The 26,617-nt window shown below is 37.1% G+C and overlaps 1 protein-coding gene across 1 annotated transcript in view; it reads right to left on the bottom strand.

Moving 5' to 3' along the window:
- Positions 1–26,617, bottom strand: part of LOC137295535 (stabilin-2-like) — a 208,550-nt gene that overhangs the window by 15,441 nt on the left and 166,492 nt on the right. The window contains exons 25-29 of the mRNA XM_067826919.1: positions 14,052–14,197; positions 3,552–3,669; positions 2,846–2,938; positions 2,320–2,415; positions 1,124–1,216 (exon numbers count right to left, since the gene is read on the bottom strand). Coding sequence (XP_067683020.1) covers positions 1,124–1,216; positions 2,320–2,415; positions 2,846–2,938; positions 3,552–3,669; positions 14,052–14,197 — 546 coding nt within the window. The remainder of the gene's footprint in view (positions 1–1,123; positions 1,217–2,319; positions 2,416–2,845; positions 2,939–3,551; positions 3,670–14,051; positions 14,198–26,617) is intronic.

Consider the following 26,617-nt stretch of genomic DNA (forward strand, 5'->3'; position numbering starts at 1 on the left):
AGATTCTACATGGCGATCAGTACTGGAGCTTTGAATGGGATAATGAAGACCAATTCTACATGGCAATCAGTACTGGAGCTTTGAATGGGATAATGAAGACCAATTCTACATGGCGATCAGTACTGGAGCATTGAATGGGATAATGAAGACCAATTCTACATGGCAATCAGTACTGGAGCTTTGAATGGGATAGTGAAGACCAATTCTACATGGCGATCAGTATTGGAGCTTTGAATGGGATAGTGAAGACCAATTCTACATGGCGATCAGTACTGGAGCTTTGAATGGGATAGTGAAGACCAATTCTACATGGCGATCAGTACTGGAGCTTTGAATGAGATAGTGAAAACTAATTCTACATGGCGATCAGTATTGGAACTTTGAATGGGATAGTGAAGACCAATTCTACATGACGATCAGTACTGGAGCTTTGAATGGAATAGTGAAGACCAATTCTACATGGCGATCAGTATTGGAGCTTTGAATGAGATAGTGAAAACTAATTCTACATGGTGATCAGTATTGGAGCTTTGAATGGGATAGTGAAGACCAATTCTACATGGCGATCAGTACTGGAGCTTTGAATGGGATAATGAAGACCAATTCTACATGGCGATCAGTACTGGAGCATTGAATGGGATAGTGAAGACCAATTCTACATGGCGATCAGTATTGGAGCTTTGAATGAGATAGTGAAAACTAATTCTACATGGCGATCAGTATTGGAGCTTTGAATGGGATAGTGAAGACCAATTCTACATGACGATCAGTACTGGAGCTTTGAATGGAATAGTGAAGACCAATTCTACATGGCGATCAGTATTGGAGCTTTGAATGAGATAGTGAAAACTAATTCTACATGGTGATCAGTATTGGAGCTTTGAATGGGATAGTGAAGACCAATTCTACATGGCGATCAGTACTGGAGCTTTGAATGGAATAGTGAAGACCAATTCTACATGGCGATCAGTACTGGAGCTTTGAATGGGATAGTGAAGACCAATTCTGCAAGACGAAAAAGCCCTGGAACAAGGTAAAACATTAAAGGTAAGAAGGTATATATTTGAAGGTAACAGTGAACACATCACACCACAGACACTCTTGCTGTGCCCAGTCCACCTACCACAGTGCCCTCCATCTGCAGCAGCGCTGTGTTGGTGGGTGCCAGGACAGTGTACTGATCCATGTCCTCCAGCTCAGACACTAGACCAAATTCCTGCAAATCACAAAAGTTACAATGGTATTTAGTAAAAAGGTTTACATTCATTTGCCAAATCCCAATTATATTTTATCAAACTTGCAAAAAAGGCCTTTCTTGTTTGATTCTACACAGTCTTAGACAGTCTTCTTTCCATTTTGTAGTATGACCCTGGGTAGTGGAGTAGCACAGTGGGTGAGGTGCTTGATCATCACACATCCCTCAAGGAACTGTGTCAGGCCTACCATACAAACAGTCGAACAAGGGACCAAACTGTGCAGAATCGCAAGTCTGACACTGGGAACTATGAACATTGGGTTGATACTTAATACAATAGGATGTTGATATGCTACTTCCTGATATCAACTTTTCAAGATTAGACTCATGGTGACGAAAAACATTACTGACCAAAGTCTATTCGTCACCACATCACCGGAATCTTTGATGATATTTATGCCATTTTGGGATGCTGTGACTGTAAAACTCTTTGTGTGCCTGGCGACTGTTCTCGGGCACTGTTGTAGCTGATACATGTGGGTTTTTTTTTCCATTTCAAACGATTAGTTTTCCGTTACAGAGGGTTTGCTTCTGTTTAAAAGGACATTGTTGCATTTTTGGTGATTTTTGTTCTGACTTGGTGTGCAGAACATCAACAGTTCCGTTTTGAGGATTTGTCAACTGTCTGTATGGTAGGCCTAAGTGTGTAAAGCCCATTTCTGAAGTCCTCCACCATGCTGCAGCAGTATCCTCATTCACTCACTCCCTCATATAACTCACTCACTCACTCATATAATGCCCTCACTCACTCACTCATATAACACCCTCACTCACTCCCTCACTCAGTGTATTATGAAAGTGCACTTCCCCCTGAAATGGAAGGAAATGCACATTAGCCCCAGTTACTGCCATGTTATTGTGATACTTCAATAGCACACTCATTAAATGATAAATTTATTTATGCTTTTGATTTATTCTTGCAGCACATGAATCTGAACATTTCTAAGGATCTAGACCTATAAATGACAAAGACAAACTTCCCCAAACCTACTTGTTTTATGATAAAAGAGAGTTCTTTCATCATTCATACAAAAATATATTCAAATAATAAAATAACATCTTACTGTGAGGTACTGAAAAAACTTTGAATAGTCCGACTTCTGTGAGAAGAGTTCATCCAAATCAGGCTGGTCTGATTCTGGGAGGAAGGGTTCCAACACCTGAAACAGGCAAAACAATTGAGGAAATATGAAAGCAAAGTGAGTGTTTTGTTCCCCTTAGTATGAGTTCTTCCTTCTCTTTATAAATCTTTACACAAAGAAGTACAGCCAAATACTGACAACAGACTTAGCATCCAATGCAAATCGTGATGGCTGGCTGGTTGGATAGTTGTTGATTACTCTCAGACACACTTCCAGCTATTTGGCAGCAGTCTGAAAATAATCTGAAACAGACAAAGCAGTGATCAACAGCATGAGCATCGATCTATCCAACTGGGATACAATGACATGTGTCAATCAAGTAAGTGAGCCTTACCACCCAATGCCGTTAGCCTCCTCTAATGACTTGCATGGGTTGCTGAAGATCAGTTCTAACTTTGATCTTCAAAGGTGCAGATACTTTAGGAAAAGTTGCTGAGAGATACACTACCTTGTCCACAATATGGATGTAGCCATTCAGAGCCGGGATGTCACTCATGGACACCTTGGATGTTGATGTTTGTGAACTGAATATCAAGATTGTCTGAAATGGAGAACACACATGAAGCAGGCCTCTCAAAATAAATTTATCACAGAGATTAATCTAATATGGTATGACTCTCCCAGCACAATAATACACAATAAGCAAATATCGTGGTCCCACATGAAAAAAAAATAAATGATGATGTGCTGCTATTGATCAGATACTGTACGATCAGTAGATAATGATTACTGTACACTTCCACGATAACTGTGACTTGAAAGTTGGTCTGTAGGTATGGATGTATGTATTCGATAATTTCTTATTATCATATAACACGTATCCATTGGAAATAAAAACTTTAAATAAATAATATACAAAATCTAATATGGAATTGAAAAAAATATGCATTTTGTACTCAATTTCAGGGGAAAAGACTACAGTAAAACGGGATAAACACAATAATGGCAGCTCAACACAATAACATGACTCAACAGAATTGAAATGGGCTCAACACAGAGGCTCAATAATACAGGTTCCACGTAATTTGAGGGTCTCAATACAATAATAGAAGCTCATGTAAAATCTCATCACTGCTCTTTCTCCAGTTGGAAAGTTTAACAGGTTTTGTACCTTTCACTGTCAGTGAACTTTCTGCATGCCAACTGTGTCTCACCTGGTTCCTGGCAGCGATCCTGATGGAGTAGCCATCATACAGGGTGTTGAAGCTGTGATAGACCTGTGACAACTGAAGCAGGTTGTAGGTAGTGTAGGCGTTCTCCAGAGTGTGGAACCTGCATATAACAGACTCTTCCACATCAGGTACATCCTCACAGATCAGAGACGTTAGGGAGAAGACAGACCGGCTTCAAAGTGGCTAAGAACTCTCTGAATGACACATAAAAGGGACACACGCAAAGGGCAGGGGATTTTACTGATGATCTGATGAAGGAGTAAGAATAAACTTCAGAACGTCATGTTCCTCCTGAAGATGACCTCATCAATTTTTCCCCCCGTTAGGTGAAGAATTGACTTTAAATGTGCTGATCTGACATTAGGGATCATTCATAATTCATGGCCACAGCGGGTAATGACTGTTAAAGGATCTATGCATCTATACAACTGGAATAGCATGACATTTGTCTGCCAAGTCAAGTGAGTCTGACCATCCAAGCCTGTTCGTCGCCTATGACAGGCATGGATTCCTGAAGATTAGTTGGAATGAATCATTCCTTATAAAAGAATAATTTGAGACATAACTCTCCCTATCACTTTATCAGAATTGCTTGAAGTTATTTTACTGGATATGTCTTAACTGATTTACCAGACTAACACTCAGTCTCTGAATATATATAAGTTTGATAGTAACAAACAAACCCACTTAAATTGAAAAGGAGCCCCAGGGAGACCAGAGATTCAGAACCTGAACCTGAGGAAATCTAGACTTGCTTCATTTAGGACTTTAGCATTGCAGGGAGGGCTAGGCTGTACGGCAAATAATGTGGTTCAGAGGCTGTGAGACAGACTACTAAATCACCAGTAGATTGGGAGAAGACATGTGCTCAAGTCTTCATGTTAATCTATGCATAAAACTGGCAGAACAGTTTAAACAGATTAATTTTGTGATATCGCATTGCCAACCTTACATCGGGATTCTTTAGTGCACAATACTTTGGAAATATACTGTAAACTGTCTTATTTCCGTGCCTAAAAAACTTCGCGACTGATGGTCACTAAACCTTTTCACACGGTGAGGTGATCTTGTTACAGGGGCATCTCTGAATGTTTTTGAGCAATGACACCTGTATTGTTTTTGTGTTGTTGACTTACCTCCTGAATAAAGTGTATGATATATCTATAATTTATTGCATATTTTTATTCTCACATCATGAAATCTGACGCGAAGTTCCCCAAAATTTATCGCATGTTTTTATTCTCGCATCATGAAGTCCGATGCGAAGTTTGCGAAAATTAAATGGTCGCGAAAATTTGGCTGTTTACAGTATTGCAATGACTACAGTTTTAGTATCGTGATGAAGAGTATCGCTTGTTGCATGCCAATATTAGCATAATTGGATGTGAATGAGGGAGAAGCCATAATAATCCCTAATGATCTACTTGACCACAAACAACAGCAAACCTTGAATACTGAAACGTGACAACATTACTGTTTAACTCCATACATGATAACATTCAGTTTAACAAGGTCGTAAGGTCAACATATTCTTGTACAATAACAAACTGGAGTGTGCTTCTCACGCTTCCTTTCCCATAACAACAACATTTGAGGTCTTTGTTTGCTCCCCGATTTTACTTTTTGTAAATAAGACCTAGATGTCCAAGTTAATTTTGCTTGTCTCTATAGCAACATCAACATTCAAATTCAGATGATCTGTTAGTGTTTGAAATCATTTCACAAATATTGTCAGACATCAACTTTAAAGTGTACGTTTTCCATAGTAGGAATGGTACCACATCTGTCAGGATAATTAAGAGACACCCTACCTCATGGTCACAGAGCCAACAAAGATGCAGGGGCCCGTTTCACAAAACTCTCGCAAGCCTAAGATCTCGTAACTTTTCTCGTAGCTCTTGCACCTGGCATACTGTAACATAGGAGGTGCAAGTGCTACGAGAAAAGTTACGAGATCTTAGGCTTACGAGAGTTTTGTGAAACGGGGCCCTGGTGTAACTTTAGGTATTTATAGTTAGGCTTACTGTCATCACACTGATCATCACATTGATCATCTAATTATCCATTATTACATGAATACTAAAGCACTCATCCTCTGTTATGGTTGGGAAAGCTCATCTAGTGTGTATGATTTTGTTTGACAACAGTATATGAATCCATACTGAAACGACACATCAAGTACTAGAAAAGAAAAATCATACTTTCTTGTGACTCGCCATACTTCTAAAATGCCCATCAAACAGATCATCTTTCTGTACATAAAATGACCCCTGAGCGTATCAGCAAAAGAACCAGCCAATCGGAAGCCGTCATTACATTTGAGCGCACGTCCACCTGCTATGATTGGGTTCAGTCTCCCGAGGGCTTTGTTTCGAGGGAAGTAAGCCCAAGTACAAAATATTGTACTTTTGAATTGTGATTGCACACTTATAATTTTGTTTATTTGTTTTTTTACAAGCAGCAATGTATATTATATGTCATGAATAAGTGATAATTGTCTTTTAATTATGGTTGATATTTTTTGGGGTTGCATGTGACCTTTAAAGTGTTTGCTCATCATGCTGAAGACCTGGGTTCGATTCTCCACATAGGCACAATGTGTGAAGCCCATTCTGGTGTCCCTAATGTGATACTGCTGAAACGGACATAAAACAGATTGGTTAATTTAAGTCATTAAGAGGTATATAATCATGGCTACAGTGGAATGGACATATTGTGTTGGAAAATCAGAGGCATATAACCAAATTTTAATAGCTCTACACAGTCTGTTTTCAATCTAATTTAGAGCTGTTACAATATTGTTGTATACCTCTGATTTTCCAACACAGAATGGTTAGCACCAAACTCATTGACTAGCCATAAGTACTTCCAGATGCCTGTGAAGACTCCATCTCTTTCTATACATTGCAACATGTGTTATAACTCTCTATAAACACATGGTACAGATTTCAAACTTTCATACGACTCCCCCGACTATGAAGATTAATCATTTTTGGATTAATGGAGTGAACAAATTGTCACGGACAGGTTTAATTATATAACACTTAGCTCCTAATAACCAATCAAACAAACTAGCAATGTTTTAAATGATCCTTCAACTAGTTTTAAAACACTATAAAAACCATGCTTGGATCATAAGCTTCAGTTATTCCTCCTAACTGTGGTTGTAATCAGTCGTACGCCCCCATGCTGCGTATAATATTGGTTGCTCCATCATGGCTGTCAAAGTGGACAGGATATTGAAGTAATGATATCTGCGGACCAGGCAGCCCATCGTACACTCTTACAACACTGTCCATACAGACAATAACCTCCAAAACGTCTGCTTCTCCTACCCTCATTCACTTGGCTATCTAATAGCTCTCTCTGCAAGTGAACAAGGTCACATGATCACTTATCAGATTGCTAATAGACACTCCTTAAGTGGCACAGTAACATATCTGTTGCAATCACTGGGTTTGATTTATAGCTATGATGAAATTTGTGACCCTTAAATTAAATTAATCAATTTGTAATTTGTAATTTTTTATAACATTTATTAATCAATTTCTGGTGATTTATGCAAACATCAACTTTATTAAAACCATACAATGGAAAAATGAATCCAGAATGACAACAATTCAGTCTGGATCAGTCAATCCAGTGAGTGATATCAAGAGCAACAATGAAGCCCCATCGGAAAATGCAAAAAACCAAATCACTTTGACTGACCAACCCATCTAAGCTGACATTTACGGTCACTATAGATTGTAGCAGATTTATTCTAACCCTCAATCCCCAAAAGTCACAATAATATCCCAGTGTTAGGGGTTTTCGACAGTATAAGACAAAAATGTAATTTTTAACTTTGATATCATTTTAAGTTTTGATTTTGCTAACCTTGAGTGATAAAGGTATATTCATCTATTTCACAAAAAAAGTATCATGTGTTTCCAACAAAAATTGCATTCATAACATCGTATCGGGGAAACTGCAGTCGCTTGTCACATCCGGGTATTAACGATCGAGGGTAAATAATATTGTTGTTTATTTGCTCTTTACATAACTTAATTTCTTGATTTTGATTGTCAATAAAACATCTCACGACAGGAACTGGGCATCCGCCCTACCGATGAATCTGTTTGTGCACATACTTCCTCGATATAGCGCTAGCAAATGCAATCGTTGAAATCACCAGAGCGTCAAATTCACCTCGCTTTATTATACCACAGTTTCAATAATGATTCAATTCCAAAAGAAAAGCAAACATCACAAAGATTTGAGGTAACATGAAATAAAAGAAATTGGTGCATGTTAAATGCTCAGATAATCAATCTTGTCAGTTGTGTGTTCTGACGATACCAAAATACCTGTTAATGAAGACCATACTCAATGTTGAAATGTCATTTCCATGACATGATTAAATAACGCAATCTAATGACATGTCATTGACATTATCACAGAACATATCTGGTTATGAATATCATTTGTGACTTTACTTTAACGTCTCTTGTTAGTTTGTTTTTTTTGCATGTTTTCACAAGTAAACATCAATCTCTAAATTCATCCCAGGTTTACGTGATTTCTGATTCTTCTTGGTATAAGTTGTAATCCTGATACTACAGATAGTTTTGTATTTTTGCCTGTATAATGTATCATTGTTTTTATTGAATTGAGTAAGTGAGTTGTGTTTTACGCTATTTTTACCAACATAAAAGCAATATGACTCTGGTCAACACCTGAAATGGACTTCAACATACATGTATGTTTCCTTTGGAGCTAAGTACATGCTGCGTTCCTTTTCCTATCCAAATTAAATTATCTTGTATTTTGTCTGTAAAACTCATCATTGTTTCTTTTGGAAACACTAGATGCTTGTCCCATGCAGGGATCTGAATGACGGATGATCTGTTCAGAGGTAGGATGCCTTGTCCACATGACCATAGAGGTTAACCTCGTCAGCAAGCTGACAAGGCAAGGATGTCATCTGTGGGATGACTCCACGTCCTGACACATGCTTATAATACTTGCACTCCATATAATTATGTTTAAGACAGCCAATGTTTATAATTGTAGCATGTATCACTGATCTGGTGACTTCACATGTACTCTAATACTTGTTTTGAATGGTATCTACTTGAAATGAAGGATCTTTAGTTATACAAACTAAGTAGATGAAAACAGCTGACAAATAATACAGTCATCTTGTGCAGCTACTTCCAATACCAACAATGTTTTGAATGGTATCTACTTGAAATGAAGGATCTTTAGTTATACAAACTAAGTAGATGAAAACAGCTGACAAATAATACAGTCATCTTGTGCAGCTACTTCCAATACCAACAATGTTTTGAATGGTATCTACTTGAAATGAAGGATCTTTAGTTATACAAACTAAGTAGATGAAAACAGCTGACAAATAATACAGTCATCTTGTGCAGCTACTTCCAATACCAACAATGTTTTGAATGGTATCTACTTGAAATGAAGGATCTTTAGTTATACAAACTAAGTAGATGAAAACAGCTGACAAATAATACAGTCATCTTGTGCAGCTACTTCCAATACCAACAATGTTTTGAATGGTATCTACTTGAAATGAAGGATCTTTAGTTATACAAACTAAGTAGATGAAAACAGCTGACAAATAATACAGTCATCTTGTGCAGCTACTTCCAATACCAACAATGTTTTGAATGGTATCTACTTGAAATGAAGGATCTTTAGTTATACAAACTAAGTAGATGAAAACAGCTGACAAATAATACAGTCATCTTGTGCAGCTACTTCCAATACCAACAATGTTTTGAATGGTATCTACTTGAAATGAAGGATCTTTAGTTATACAAACTAAGTAGATGAAAACAGCTGACAAATAATACAGTCATCTTGTGCAGCTACTTCCAATACCAACAATGTTTTGAATGGTATCTACTTGAAATGAAGGATCTTTAGTTATACAAACTAAGTAGATGAAAACAGCTGACAAATAATACAGTCATCTTGTGCAGCTACTTCCAATACCAACAATGTTTTGAATGGTATCTACTTGAAATGAAGGATCTTTAGTTATACAAACTAAGTAGATGAAAACAGCTGACAAATAATACAGTCATCTTGTGCAGCTACTTCCAATACCAACAATGTTTTGAATGGTATCTACTTGAAATGAAGGATCTTTAGTTATACAAACTAAGTAGATGAAAACAGCTGACAAATAATACAGTCATCTTGTGCAGCTACTTCCAATACCAACAATGTTTTGAATGGTATCTACTTGAAATGAAGATTCTTTAGTTATACAAACTAAGTAGATGAAAACAGCTGACAAATAATACAGTCATCTTGTGCAGCTACTTCCTATACCAACAATGTTTTGAATGGTATCTACTTGAAATGAAGGATCTTTAGTTATACAAACTAAGTAGATGAAAACAGCTGACAAATAATACAGTCATCTTGTGCAGCTACTTCCAATACCAACAATGTTTTGAATGGTATCTACTTGAAATGAAGATTCTTTAGTTATACAAACTAAGTAGATGAAAACAGCTGACAAATAATACAGTCATCTTGTGCAGCTACTTCCTATACCAACAATGTTTTGAATGGTATCTACTTGAAATGAAGGATCTTTAGTTATACAAACTAAGTAGATGAAAACAGCTGACAAATAATACAGTCATCTTGCGCAGCTACTTCCAATACCAACAATGTTTTGAATGGTATCTACTTGAAATGAAGGATCTTTAGTTATACAAACTAAGTAGATGAAAACAGCTGACAAATAATACAGTCATCTTGTGCAGCTACTTCCAATACCAACAATGTTTTGAATGGTATCTACTTGAAATGAAGGATCTTTAGTTATACAAACTAAGTAGATGAAAACAGCTGACAAATAATACAGTCATCTTGTGCAGCTACTTCCAATACCAACAATGTTTTGAATGGTATCTACTTGAAATGAAGATTCTTTAGTTATACAAACTAAGTAGATGAAAACAGCTGACAAATAATACAGTCATCTTGCGCAGCTACTTCCAATACCAACAATGTTTTGAATGGTATCTACTTGAAATGAAGGATCTTTAGTTATACAAACTAAGTAGATGAAAACAGCTGACAAATAATACAGTCATCTTGTGCAGCTACTTCCAATACCAACAATGTTTTGAATGGTATCTACTTGAAATGAAGGATCTTTAGTTATACAAACTAAGTAGATGAAAACAGCTGACAAATAATACAGTCATCTTGTGCAGCTACTTCCAATACCAACAATGTTTTGAATGGTATCTACTTGAAATGAAGGATCTTTAGTTATACAAACTAAGTAGATGAAAACAGCTGACAAATAATACAGTCATCTTGTGCAGCTACTTCCAATACCAACAATGTTTTGAATGGTATCTACTTGAAATGAAGGATCTTTAGTTATACAAACTAAGTAGATGAAAACAGCTGACAAATAATACAGTCATCTTGTGCAGCTACTTCCAATACCAACAATGTTTTGAATGGTATCTACTTGAAATGAAGGATCTTTAGTTATACAAACTAAGTAGATGAAAACAGCTGACAAATAATACAGTCATCTTGTGCAGCTACTTCCAATACCAACAATGTTTTGAATGGTATCTACTTGAAATGAAGGATCTTTAGTTATACAAACTAAGTAGATGAAAACAGCTGACAAATAATACAGTCATCTTGTGCAGCTACTTCCAATACCAACAATGTTTTGAATGGTATCTACTTGAAATGAAGGATCTTTAGTTATACAAACTAAGTAGATGAAAACAGCTGACAAATAATACAGTCATCTTGTGCAGCTACTTCCAATACCAACAATGTTTTGAATGGTATCTACTTGAAATGAAGGATCTTTAGTTATACAAACTAAGTAGATGAAAACAGCTGACAAATAATACAGTCATCTTGTGCAGCTACTTCCAATACCAACAATGTTTTGAATGGTATCTACTTGAAATGAAGGATCTTTAGTTATACAAACTAAGTAGATGAAAACAGCTGACAAATAATACAGTCATCTTGCGCAGCTACTTCCAATACCAACAATGTTTTGAATGGTATCTACTTGAAATGAAGGATCTTTAGTTATACAAACTAAGTAGATGAAAACAGCTGACAAATAATACAGTCATCTTGTGCAGCTACTTCCAATACCAACAATGTTTTGAATGGTATCTACTTGAAATGAAGGATCTTTAGTTATACAAACTAAGTAGATGAAAACAGCTGACAAATAATACAGTCATCTTGCGCAGCTACTTCCAATACCAACAATGTTTTGAATGGTATCTACTTGAAATGAAGGATCTTTAGTTATACAAACTAAGTAGATGAAAACAGCTGACAAATAATACAGTCATCTTGTGCAGCTACTTCCAATACCAACAATGTTTTGAATGGTATCTACTTGAAATGAAGGATCTTTAGTTATACAAACTAAGTAGATGAAAACAGCTGACAAATAATACAGTCATCTTGCGCAGCTACTTCCAATACCAACAATGTTTTGAATGGTATCTACTTGAAATGAAGGATCTTTAGTTATACAAACTAAGTAGATGAAAACAGCTGACAAATAATACAGTCATCTTGTGCAGCTACTTCCAATACCAACAATGTTTTGAATGGTATCTACTTGAAATGAAGATTCTTTAGTTATACAAACTAAGTAGATGAAAACAGCTGACAAATAATACAGTCATCTTGTGCAGCTACTTCCAATACCAACAATGTTTTGAATGGTATCTACTTGAAATGAAGGATCTTTAGTTATACAAACTAAGTAGATGAAAACAGCTGACAAATAATACAGTCATCTTGCGCAGCTACTTCCAATACCAACAATGTTTTGAATGGTATCTACTTGAAATGAAGGATCTTTAGTTATACAAACTAAGTAGATGAAAACAGCTGACAAATAATACAGTCATCTTGCGCAGCTACTTCCAATACCAACAATGTTTTGAATGGTATCTACTTGAAATGAAGGATCTTTAGTTATACAAACTAAGTAGATGAAAACAGCTGACAAATAATACAGTCATCTTGTGCAGCTACTTCCAATACCAACAATGTTTTGAATGGTATCTACTTGAAATGAAGGATCTTTAGTTATACAAACTAAGTAGATGAAAACAGCTGACAAATAATACAGTCATCTTGTGCAGCTACTTCCAATACCAACAATGTTTTGAATGGTATCTACTTGAAATGAAGGATCTTTAGTTATACAAACTAAGTAGATGAAAACAGCTGACAAATAATACAGTCATCTTGCGCAGCTACTTCCAATACCAACAATGTTTTGAATGGTATCTACTTGAAATGAAGATTCTTTAGTTATACAAACTAAGTAGATGAAAACAGCTGACAAATAATACAGTCATCTTGCGCAGCTACTTCCTATACCAACAATGTTTTGAATGGTATCTACTTGAAATGAAGGATCTTTAGTTATACAAACTAAGTAGATGAAAACAGCTGACAAATAATACAGTCATCTTGCGCAGCTACTTCCAATACCAACAATGTTTTGAATGGTATCTACTTGAAATGAAGGATCTTTAGTTATACAAACTAAGTAGATGAAAACAGCTGACAAATAATACAGTCATCTTGTGCAGCTACTTCCAATACCAACAATGTTTTGAATGGTATCTACTTGAAATGAAGGATCTTTAGTTATACAAACTAAGTAGATGAAAACAGCTGACAAATAATACAGTCATCTTGTGCAGCTACTTCCAATACCAACAATGTTTTGCAAGGAATTTCTGTGAGACTGCAATTTCTAGATGACAGCTGTACCTATAGAACTGCAACATATGACCTAACTGCTAATTTCAATGAATTTATTACAGGATCATTCGGTTGACTTGAACTATAATTTCAGAAATATCTGGATTTAGGTGATATTATAAGTGATGCTAGAAACTTTTGTAAATATATAAGTAGAAATTGTCATTGATAGAAATGGCTAAATGGCAAGCAGAAAAATGATCAAATGTTGAAGTGGACAGATCTGAACAGTGGTCAGCCGAAGGGAACAGAGCTTTCAAGATTGTTTTGTACTAAAGTTAGAGTTATGCGCCCCTGATGTGTAAATAGACAGGGCAGGCTTGTTCACTGGAGACAACTTTAATATATGGGGCAGTTCCTTGAAGGCTGGCTGAACCACATAGAGAACATAACTGTTTGGCATTTTAGAAGTTGGTTAGTATCAAGAAAGTAAGCTACTTTCTGGACGAGAAATTCTTTATTATATATGTGACATTTCAGCAAAGATTCCAACACAGTTGTACAGCATGACCACAAAACAGTATAAGAACCTATGCCGAAACATTGTATCAGATATGACACAGAAATTGTTTTCTATAAAGTATCTTACTTTCTTTGGGACCAGAAAATGGTGATATTAGTCCTATTTGACCTGACATGATTTTTCGAAGTTTTGTACAACTAGCTCACCTTAACATGGTCAGGATATTTTCTGGGTCCTTGAAGTAACCCTCTGGGGACAAGGCGGTGAAATTAACCATTGCTTCATCGGCTGGGGCAAACACAGTGAAGTTCTCACTCTGATCTTGCAGGAAGTTGTCCTCAGGGTCAATGTTCTGAAAATGTAAAAGAAACTGCGAGTATGACAACTGATTCTTTACTTAGAAATGTTATCAGCTGAATCAGTGAGGTAATGTGAGTGAGCGTGAGAGAGAGTGAGTGTGAATGTTGTATCAACTAGGCCTTTGTATCAAGCAGTGAGTAGTTTTCATAAAAATAATGTGACACTTTTGTCCATGATGGAGGTGTCATTTAGTTTGTACATAAACAAAGTGTCATGGAGCTTGTACATGATTAAAGCCATTGCATTGTTGTCTGACAGTTGTGTAAAAACATGTTTTCAGAAATTAGTCACCAAGGTCCAATGAGAATGACAGTCTCTGATAATCATTTATGAATTCAAGTTCTGTCTCACGTGCATTTAAGCCCTCAAAACTGAGGTCTGACTTTCAGTTTTTGTTTATAAATCTGATGACTGCATCGTTGCCAAAATATGCATTGCCACAATGAAATTACAAATGGGGGAATGGGCAAAACATTTTTTTTAAAAGAATTTTTCCTGATCTCAGATACTGGTGAGTGGGTATGTGTTGTTGTAGTAAACAGTATTTCATTTGTTTTATTTTCACAAGATGTCAGCTTTCTCACTTACTCAGCCACCACAGTTTTCAGAAAACCAAAAATCTGACAACTGGTAGTCCCAAAAACATACTTATGCATCCCTCTGTACAAGTATTAATTAGGTGCCTTCATCTGACAAAATGGGTTCAAATCCTGTTTGGGACTCCCCCAACATGCTATAATCTGTACTTTTCAGAGGAAGTACAATCCCACATTTACCATGTCTTGCATTTGACAAATTTCTAAAAGGCATTGTTATTCATGCTGGAAGGTTTTACTGATGTATCAATATCATTTGATGTCAGAAGTTTTAGGTTAACTTATGGTTTATGCAAGTTGGACCACTGAATGAAGAAACATGTTTGTATCTTATTAAGCTGTCTGTACTTGGCTGAATAAGTTAATACCCAAATCTCAAAATATTTGAATACAGTTTTCTGTTATCCTTTGAATTTCTTGCTGCTCATAAATAAGTTTTGTCTTGAAACAGCGACCTTGTCTGACAATACAAGCTCTGGCTAATAGACTCCCTAGAGGAACTCGCAATAGCTCACAATGATAAGCATTCATTACAAACAATCAACAAAGTGTCAACCACTCTAGAAATTATGCTCCTCAAGAGTCAGTAAACTTCCCCCCTCAATTAGGCTGGAATCAATTACCAATCTGCATCACAGTAGCCTGATTGGGGATGCTAAACATTCAGGGCTATAATCGGGGACCAGTCCAAGAGAAGAGAGCAAGGCTGAGCTAGCCAAGTTCAGTATTCCCCTCACAGTCAGAAGATAATGCCTCGTATCACTCTGCTGGTCAATATTACTTGCTCTATTGTTAAGCGGATGGTGTCAGTGAAAATGTGCTCAAGTCAATCTGTGATTTCTCATCTGTGACAGTGTGTGATCAGTAATTGAAAATCACTGATTACTGTCATAGGAAGGTTTCCTCTTCAACAAAGACAGCAAGAACTTCCAGAATTTCAACTTTCGTTACAGAGTCAGGTAGGAATTCAGTGTGTATTCTTGATAACTTGTTTTACAACATCTGATAAAAGTTCTAAAAGTCACAGTGAACCTTGAAACTGTCATGGGTTATGAGCATGAAATAGTTTCATACAGGTCACACCCATGAAGAACCAGTTTAGAACTGGTCTTCAGTAACCCTTGCTTGTCGTGTGGGGACCTAATAGGTTCAGGTGATCGGATTGGTTAACACTTGTCATCATATCCCAGTTGTTTAGATCAGTGCTCATGATATTGACCATTTGATTGTCTGATTCAGACTTGTGTATTTACAGCCATATGGCTGGAATATTGGTGAGTGTAGCATTAAACAATGATCAAACATACAAATCCCACAACTTCTGGATAAACCCAGGTAAGTTTCAACACCGCGTGACTTGGCGTGCTTCTGTGACACATCCTCGTTCTGTCAGGAGTCTAGGGACTATTAGTGATATTGTTTAAGCACATACTACATTCTGCATTTTACATGAGGTAATTTGAGACAGCACTGAGTTTAGCTCAGTTGTACACAGTATTCATAGAATACACAGAATGCCCTATTATCTTCTTAATGACATATTTAATAAATTGACTTTGCTGGAAATATTTACATTCTTACCTCATATAAAATACTGCAAGAAACAAGTATGACAGGCTTGAGCAGACTGTAATATTGTACTAATTGTATTTTGTATGACTTTCATTTCTTGTCCAAGACTGTTAGGGAGACTCAATATTTAATGATGGCAGCACTGTTGGTTCAAGCAGTTGACTCAGGCAATGTGTCTACATTACAGGTGGAAACCACTCTATATTCATATACAAATACATGTTTTTAGAAATATTTCAAGGAAATATGGTGGAATTATAAAAAATGGAAACCTTAATGAAATTTCATACTTAAATGTAAAACAGTATCTTCATTTCAGACCTGGGTTTTTTTTTCTCTCACCACCACAAAGGAATTGTTGTACAAAAATGCTGAGAGTTAATGAGAACAAACCCTTTCAACAGACACACAGGAACAGGCAGTTTATGAAAGATCATCAAATTTTTTCTCTTAAAACAATTCTAGAATGTGAAATGAGCTCCATATTTTTGAGCTTTGAAGACTAAAAGTATGTACAAAATATGTTTGAAAAAACAACTGGAAAGTGTTCAAAACTCATAAAACATGTAACCATTTGGTGTACATTGTTTTCAAGACAAGAAATATTGGAAATCTGCATTTCTGTTAATATGCTTCTGTCCACACATCTCAACGGAAATGAAACATGAAAACGTGACAATCATATGGATGAACATACATACAAGCTGTGGATATATTTGTTTGTGTCTGAAAGTGATGAACACAAAAGGACATAGATGTTCTTCCAAGGATCATGAGTTACTCTGTATTAATGATTAAAGGAATGCTGTCTAGACAAGCAGGAAAGGTCCATGTTTGTCACTTCCAAGAAAAGAAACGCAGAGTTTGTTCAACTAAAGATAGCTTTAACTTTCTCATAGGTCCATCAGCTGATCAAGCTGTACTGAATTAGGATCAAGTTTGTTTCTTGGTATTTCTCAAGTGCTATCATTTGATGAAATGCAGGAAGGCACGTATACAATTACATATTACAAAGATGGGTTTCTGTGTTCATTCTGGTTGACAAAAAGTGTTATAAACCTCAGATTCACCTCACACTTAGTCAAATCACAAACATCCTCAATTTCCTCAAATTTCCACAACCTATGAATTACTTGCATCATGTTGTCATCCCTGTCCTCTACAGAGAAAAGCCTTTGTGTTTATTGATTCAGCAACTGTGGTCTTTTTTGTATCACATATTTAAAAAAATATATTTGCAAAACAGAACAGTTAGAGGGAAAAATGGATGGTTCTTGGAAAGATGAGTGAAGCAGAATTCAAGTTGTGCAAGATATATTGAGGGTGTATATTGAAAAATAAGATATTTACCCAACCAATATCAGTGAAGATATCCTGCCCCACTGATAGCACACATCATACATACATGCAGAGGCAGGTAAATCGCTTACCTGACTAAATGAGGAACAAATAGCACTAGTCATAATATCAGTTGCATCAGACGTCATTTTTATCACTTCTGCATCAGAATTGGAAACATCCTTCACATATCTCTCCAACTTTTTTGCAAAAATGTCCTTTGTATTTTGGTGATCTGAATAGAAATGATCTGTAAGGACAAAAGCACAAACTGGTGCTTTAGACGATGGCAATTTCTTGCCCTGTTCCAAATTTCACCTACATCATGGAATAAGCATCAATTCTTAATATAAAATTGTGATGAAAACCTGTTCTTTGTTATTACATCATACTGGAAGAAAATTCAGATGTTTCAAGGACAACTTGTTCGTAACATATGCTGAGGGGAAAAAATAAGGGATCACATGAACGCGTAAGTGTTCCTTACTTTTTTCCAGTTTATTCCATACTATGCAATACAAAACTTGTGAAGAAACCTGGAAAACAATAAAGGAACACCTGTGCTTTCATGTGATCCCTTATTTATTTCACTTAGTATATATGAAGTATGTCTTGTTTGATTTATATCTTCCAAGTCTGAACAACGAAACGCCACCAATCTGCTATCATTGAAGCCTACTGGAATCTTTTGGTCAAGGCTGTTATCTTGAGTGACATTTCATATCTATCTGTACCTCTGAGGGAGTAAATATTAATGAAACTTGACAGATGGAAACGGGTATACTGTTTTGACATGAATTCTCTACATGGTTACAATGACTGAGGCCCACATTTCATTCCTGTGATACTGGTGGAATATTGTAAAAATTGGCATTAAATTACTTTAAATCCTCCAGGTATCTACAGATTTCTGGAGAAATGTTTGGCCTTCAAATATTTGCATACTTCATAAAACAAATCCACCTCAAATGTTCAACATTCAAACAAATCATCCAAGCAGCCTTTTCATGAGATGTTTGCACTAAAACCTTTAACATTAATGGAACACATCCTCCGAGAAACATATGAGAAATGTAAAATCGAATTTATTAGCATTTTATATCCAACTCATGTTTACAGCTACCTAAAGATTCCAAGGGCATTACACCAACATATCCGAATGACGTGTTCTGCACATGACCAACATCGACCTTGACAATTTGTAAAAGCCAAAACCTTGCAGCTTTTTTCCATTTATAAACAAAAACCAGCCAAGTAACAGACGGAGTGCCTTAGCATTAATCTTGTAAATGACATTAGGAGAACGTGATGCCACTGTTACAACTTACAGGGAACTGTTCTGCGGGTCCTCTACTACGGGATCAATTCAATTGGTAGCACAAGGAAGAGGGGAAGAGGGCAGTCTGCAAGTTACTGGAGACACTCAAGACAAATTGGATACTAGCTAAAAGGTGATTACTAGTGAAGTGACCAATCAGGAGTTTCAGCACATTCCATGTACGCATAAGAGAATACACCCCATTGTCTAAGCATGGGAGAATACACCCCAGCATCTACGCATGAAAGAATACACCCCATGGGTGGTCTACACGTGAGAGAATACACACCATGGTCTACACATGAGAGAATACACGCCATGGTCTACACATGAAAGAATACACACCATGGTCAGTCTACACATGACAGAATATACCTCAAGGTCTACACATGACGAAATATATACATCATGGTATGGCATGAATTCAACGAATTCCTGCTTCAACACTAACCCCGGGGAAGCCCCCACAGACACCTGATGCACAAATATCACTGCAGTGTTGGTAAAGCACCTTCATCACAGATTGAACATTACACATGTTGGTCAGCACTGAGGGAGAGATATGCACTCTAGTAAAGCTATCACTATGGTCAGGAAAAACCAGGAGACCTTCTCAGTACAAACCTTAGATCTGAATCCACAAGAAGATATGCCCAGCAATGACAAAATACTCTTCATGTCTACTAATTAAGATGATGTCAAATGTTTTGGAGTGCATGTGTCAAAGTAAAAGGAGAGAAGGGTTATTGAAAGGTTTTTAAGTTCTGCTCCAGAAAGGAACACTGCCACCAAATTCAGTTGAAACCAAACTTGTTGGCAGGGAAGTACAAACAAACATTTTATTCAGAAATCCAAAAGCAATAACACATACCAGTACACCACCAGATCTATGTCAAGTTTGGTGATGGAATAGTGAACGGGATAAGTTCTGCTCAGTAAAAGATAAAGTACTACCAGTTTCAATCGAAATCAAACTTGCTGCCATGGAAACATGAAAAATATTTTATTCAGAATTCCAAAACTACCAAAAGGCAGTAGTACACCACCAGCCCTATCTATGCGCCATCTTTGGTTTAGAGATAGTGAACAGTTTTAAAGTTCTGGTCCAGAAAAGACAAATGTGCACAGACGGATGCACGGAGCACATGTTAACCCCCCTGCAAAACGCATTGTGGGGGATAAATATAAACCTAAAGTGTGCTTCTCACTATATGTTAGGTCATCTCTTGTTTTCCCAGAACAACCGCATTTGAAGTTTTTGTTTTGGAGGGACAGGTTTTACTTTTCGTTAGTAAGACTGCTTCCCAGGTTTTACTTTTCCTAACTTTATATGAACATTAACATTCAAATGATACATGAGTGTTTGAAATCAACTGAAAAATATCATTCAAGATTAAACTAACAAAGCTAACAAATGTTTTCCGAAGTGGAATTGGAACCGGAATTCTATCATCCATAGGCAGACGCTCTACTGCACAGCCTCCGTGGAGACAAAAGTGGTGGGGTTAAATTACCTACTTATAGTTAGAGTCATTAAATTGATTTTACGCGCGTTTCAGTCATTGTTATGTAGCTTCATTAAGTAATCATCTACATTGTAATTACCCATCATTGACGGTATATGTATTAGAGAAAACACTTCTCCTCGGTTTTGGTAGACAATGTAAAACCATCGGGGTCAGGAAATCCCTCCCCCTCCGGTTTAAAAATGTCTGCCAAAACCGAGGAGAAGTGTTTTCTCCTATACTAGTAGATTTCTAAATTGTCACTTGGCATGGAGTGCAATGAGTTGTGATATCATCAATCAGAAATCTCAAAGTTACCAGCAAACTTTAGTTGGTCACTGCAATCAAATTGTGGTCAGTTCTGTACCATGCAGCAGTTTTCAAATAACAATAATTTCCAGGGCATCCTTTCACAAAGCAACCTTTACTAAGGCTAACCTTTACTCTCATTCGTTAACATTGCACTGAGGTTACTTTACTGATTTATGATCACCTTGGTGTTTTGTGAAAGGAGGCCCTGAACCATTATAGCAACTGTTTGTGCAATTCACCAAGAACATAAGCACAATATATAACATAATCACACATTTTACAATTTAATAACCTCCACTAATATCCTATCTGAACGGCAATTCAGAAGTTGTATAGATGACGGAAAACCAAGTTCTAAGGATAGTCAACTTCTTTATTGCAATGGGTGTGACATTTCGGTGTAGGTACTAACATCGTTATTGAGCAAGTGATGTTTAGTATCTAAGACGAAATGTTGCACCCATTGCAATAAAGAAGTTGACTACCCATAGAACTTGGTTTTCCTCGACTAATATCATCTACAATAAAATAAATGGTCTTAAATTAAACTGTATCAAGCATAGCTTGAAATAAGTCAATTTGAAAGTTAGAACAAACATCCTGATGAAGCAGAATAGCACCTTTCCAGCCATTCTGGAACTATATGATTATAACAACTCCCATACCTGGCCAAAGACTCAGAGCAGGGCCATTAAGGCCTGTATATATTGGGGATATATGTTTATATACACTGTCTGACAGGACATATACTTCCGTGCACTGTTATAATGTCTGCCCATATCAGATATCAAGAATATGGCACTGAAATGTACAGCCTTTTATTCTGGTAGCAATAGAGTGTTTTGTATTTACAACAGAGACCATTAGTTTAGCCATCAACTATTTCAATGTTATGCAATTATGTAACAAGCTAAATGGACACATCTTGTCATCTCCATGTTTTAGATATTTAAAAAACAAATAATATGGATCAGGTTTGATTTGAAAATGGTTACAAAAAAACATCACATTGATGAAGCTGGAATTTGTTGGTTCTGTTAACACCAACTGAAGCCCCTAGTACTGGTACTTAAAAAAATTGGATACAATAGTCTGGTAAATTATTATGTTCTGGGAAATTAAATAACCAACCATCTCAATTTTTCTTTAAAAAAAGTCCCTTCAAAATATAATGCAAGTAACGAACAATGTTGTTTTTTAGCCTTGTCCAAATGTAAAATTGAGGTCAGAAATTTTTTGTCCCTGTAAGGCCTTACATTTTCATGGATTCAGGTCACTGCTCTGCAAAGCCTTAAATATAAAGTTCTGATAAAATGACATCAATTATTTGAATATTGCCAACAGTGACCATCTGTTGTATTGATGAAGTTATTTCCCTATAAGGTTTTTCATTTTGCATTGATGCATGAACCACTCTTACATCAATGTCACAAGGGACACCAGAAATGGTCTTCACACACTGTACCCATGTGGGGAAATGAACCCAAGTGTTCAGTGTGACAAGCAAATGCATTAACCACCTGGCTACCCCACTGCCCCAGAAATATTCAGTACATAAGAAAGAGAGGCAATCCCTTTGTGATACTCTTTGAACTGTCAGTAGAAGCCAACTGGTACGCTTCACTAGCCACCAAGTTTAGATGAGTGTTGCACCTTGTATCAGAGTGGACACACATGGTAATTGTTTTTCAGTGTGAGCAGCTGCACTAGACACACAATGAACTGTACATTACAAGGCTAAATAGTCAATCTCTTACTCCATGAATATTCTAACAGTTAACATCGTATGAGTTTACAAAGGAAAATCATCCATACAGCAACATTTATGTGCTCAGTAACACTGGTTGTCAACTAGTATTCATTTCACTTTGGGATTAACGTGGTGAATAGGATCAGTTTTTGGTTCCAAATGCTTCATTGTGACAGACAACTGAAATTTGTGTTGATAATGTGTGAAACTCCACAAACCATCGCTTACGAACGGCGAGCTGTCTGAGGTGCTCCAGCGAGTTTGAGGTGCTGGGATCAAGCCCACCTGGGAACCCAGTTTAAAAACCTTGGAGTCAGAGTTTTGTGTGCAGACTCTTTCAGTGTTCTCACAACCCCCAGTGTGCAGTACACAACTCTCTGCACTTAAAATAGCCGACACATATGTTGGTATATGACCAGATGGTGGTCACATGAATACATGCATATACCTACTTGCTGGTACAGCAATGTGCAGTAAAGTTGGACTACAGCCTTAGGACAATGTGTCCCAGCCCCTCCGGCTGTGAACTGGGTACCTCATTGTATGTTCCCTAGGGAGTTGAGATTGATAACAAAATGTGTCACTGAGACTGACATCCAATGATCAAGGCGAAAAATACCAGTTCTTTGAGCACGTACTAGTTGCTTGAATACATGCGCTTTATAAATGTCCTATTATAATAATAGTAACAATTTACAGAGACTGTTCAACACCTTGTCAGTGGATGCCCTTGCTTGGCACAAACAGCATATCTTAAAAGACATGATGGCATCACTCGCTGCTGTTACTGTTGTCTCTGCCATGTCTGTGGCTTTGACTCTGAGGTTCACCCATGGTATGACTCTGAACATGTCCAAGGTGTCCTGGAAAATGATGATTTCAAACTTCTCTGGAATAGGCCTCAGAAGAATTCCAGCCAACAAGTCTGATCTTGTCCTTTTTGATAAAGCCAATGAAGTTATTTATGTCATTGAATTTTCTGTCCCTTTTGACAGCAATGTGATTGGCAAGATTCAGGAAAAGCCTGATAAATATGTGCACCTAAACTTTGAAATGTCTCACTTGCATCCTAAGTACACTGTCATTAGGCTCCCTGTTGTTCTCAGTGAACTTGGTTTGGTACCTATAGAACTGTTCGCACAGATCAGGAGAGTGCCCAGGTTTTCCACTGGGAGCACAGCCCTTCTGACAATCTGGGTAATGCAGAAGGATGCAGTGTTGGGGAGCCTTCATATTCTCCAGAAAGTTCTTGGTAGGTTCAACTAGGCAGCATTTCCTGGGAGAAGTCCCATTTGCTGTCTGGGCTGTGTAAAGGGGGCAAGGGCCCTGAGTTGATGATAAGCCTTACCCACCTAACCGTACCTGGATCACCCAAACCCACTCTGCAGCATTTTCATCTTCAATCAGTAAAACATAATAATAATAGTAATAATAAAAATACAGTGAGTGCCATTGAAAAAATACTGTTTTAAAACGTGTATGGACAATGTCTCATGTACCGCCACTGTGTGGCACAATCATACCACTGAATACCACTGCTTGCATATCACAGGATAGTTTGGCAGCAGACCCCACTGTCAAAGCTGTTAATATATAATACAATTACACACATAAATACATCAAAAAACAATATAAGCTGTGCAGTGTCCTTGAGCTGTCCAAGTTAGTCCTGACCATGATTCCTGAATCATGTATGAATAAAGATGAGAGTAATGGACAAGCAGGGTTAATTGGTATGTTTTAAGATTCCCATGCCACTGCAGGAACTGTATAATAAAATGTTGTCCAAAACATGTCACTATTAATGAAATCAGGGCTACTGCTTCAAGAGAGTAAGTTTGGTTTTATGCTGCCTTCAGCAAGATTCCAGCAAAATCACATCAGGAAACAGAAAGCGGCTTAACATGAACACATGTGGGGAATCAAACCCTCGACCCCGTGTCATAAAACTCCTGTAAGCCTAAGATTCTGTAGGTTTTCTCATAGCCATTCTACCTCCTAGACTGTAACACAGGAGCTATGGATGCTACGAGAAACTTATGAGATCTTAGGCTTACAAATGAGTTGAGGTCCATGACCCTGGCCAAGGGACATAATCAGTGAAGGGTTAAATATTGCCTGAACACTTGAAAGGGTCCCTGGTCTTCAGCAGCGACCTTTAGGCTACCCCACTGACCCCAGTACTTCAAGTGTTCAGGCAATATTTAACCCTTCACTGATTATGTCCCTTGGCCAGGGTCATGGACCTCAACCCATTTGTATTTTGGATGAGTCTCTAAATATATCCCATAGCGAATGAACATTATGCTGGACAACGCACATGAAAAACTCCAATCATTATCATCTGAATACATACAATTTTGATAAGAAACAAATATTTCCTTATAAATATAAAAGAAGACTCAGAAAGGTATGAGATTCAGAACATGAATTTAGTGTTTTAGCATTCCAGGGAGAGCTGGACAGTAAGGGAAAACAAGACTTTGTCTATTCACTCATCCAACTCATCATGTTTTGCAGATATGTCTCAATGGCACATAATGTCCACTACAAAACTTCCTTGGGTGGCTCATTAGAATTTGGGAAGTTCAATATAGAACAAACCTTATGGGTAACAGATTCTAATTTTACTTTGTGAGTGCGATGTTTCAGTTCAGAATCTTGTACTATTGTCAAGCAGGAGGTGAGGTGAGGTGAGGTGAGGTGAGGTGAGGTGAGGTGAGGTGAGGCGAGGTGAGGTGAGATGAGGTGAGGTGAGGTGAGGTGAGGCGAGGTGAGGCGAGGTGAGGCGAGGTGAGGTGAGGTGAGGTGAGATAATTCTTTATTATCCCCAAGGAAATTTGTTTTGCATCATATGCAGTCTCCAGTTTTTTTCTTTTATAAAGCTGCCATACATAAATTTGCAAATGGTAATCATAAACCTATTGTTGAAAATAATCAGGATACACATACTTCAATTTAGTACACAAACACAGATATTGACTAGAATTTTGACAGTTGGAAGACAAGTCATTCAATGAATTTGTTGTTGATACACCTGGAACAAATGAAGATTGGGAAAAAGCTCGAACAAAGCAGAAATCTTGTCCTGCTTGACAAATGTGCCAAAATCTGTAGCAAAATGTCGTACTCACAAAATAAAAGAAGCTGTTATCCATAAAGTTTGTCCTATATTGTAAGACAAAAAAGATTCCATTCTCATGAGTTGAGTTGAGCTTCTGTATGAGAACAATTTGCTCTATTAATTACCCCAAAAAACATGTTTGTAGTCATGATGGGTGTGCTTGCTACCGAGAGGTATATATATAATATATCTTAAAGAACATTGCATGACTGGTGCTGGCTGACATTGGTAGATGCCAACCTCAATGTACACAGTAAGAACATTGTGCTCACAGCTTTCATGCAGACAATTAACTTACAATATTCACACAGCCCAGAGTGTGCGCACTTAATTCTAAAATTAATTACGATGAATAATCTGTCTGGAAGGGTAATTTTTTGTCTAGATTACAAAGTAAAGTGTAGACAGGGAGTTTGGAATGGTGCCATCTCACTTGGGGCTCTGTGATCTGTAGACCATTGACATGAACAGAATTACCAGGTACTGCGATGATACACAGCATGATATATTGGAGTGAGTGAGGTAGGGAGTAAGTGAGTGGTTTGGGTGAGTGAGTGAATGAGTGAGAGGTGTAATGTCCTACAGAGCAGTACATCAACATTGTCACTTGGCATGGGATTCATTGAAAGCATTGTGTTATGTATCTTGCATGAGGATTTCCACTTACAACAAATGAGTATGCATACAGTTCAGAATTTTCTTTAGCAAAGTCAAAAGAAGGTAATTTGGCCATGAATTATAACTTTTACTTCAAGTATTTTGATTCTCTAATATCACTCAATGATGATGATGATGATGATGATGATGATGATTTTATTTGGGAGTGTTTAGATTTGTATTAATTTCATGCAAGCATTTTTTAAGTATGAACATTGTCATGTTGAAATTCAAATTTAC

This window comes from Haliotis asinina, chromosome 9 (genome assembly GCF_037392515.1).
Source record: "Haliotis asinina isolate JCU_RB_2024 chromosome 9, JCU_Hal_asi_v2, whole genome shotgun sequence".
Lineage (NCBI taxonomy): Eukaryota > Metazoa > Mollusca > Gastropoda > Lepetellida > Haliotidae > Haliotis > Haliotis asinina.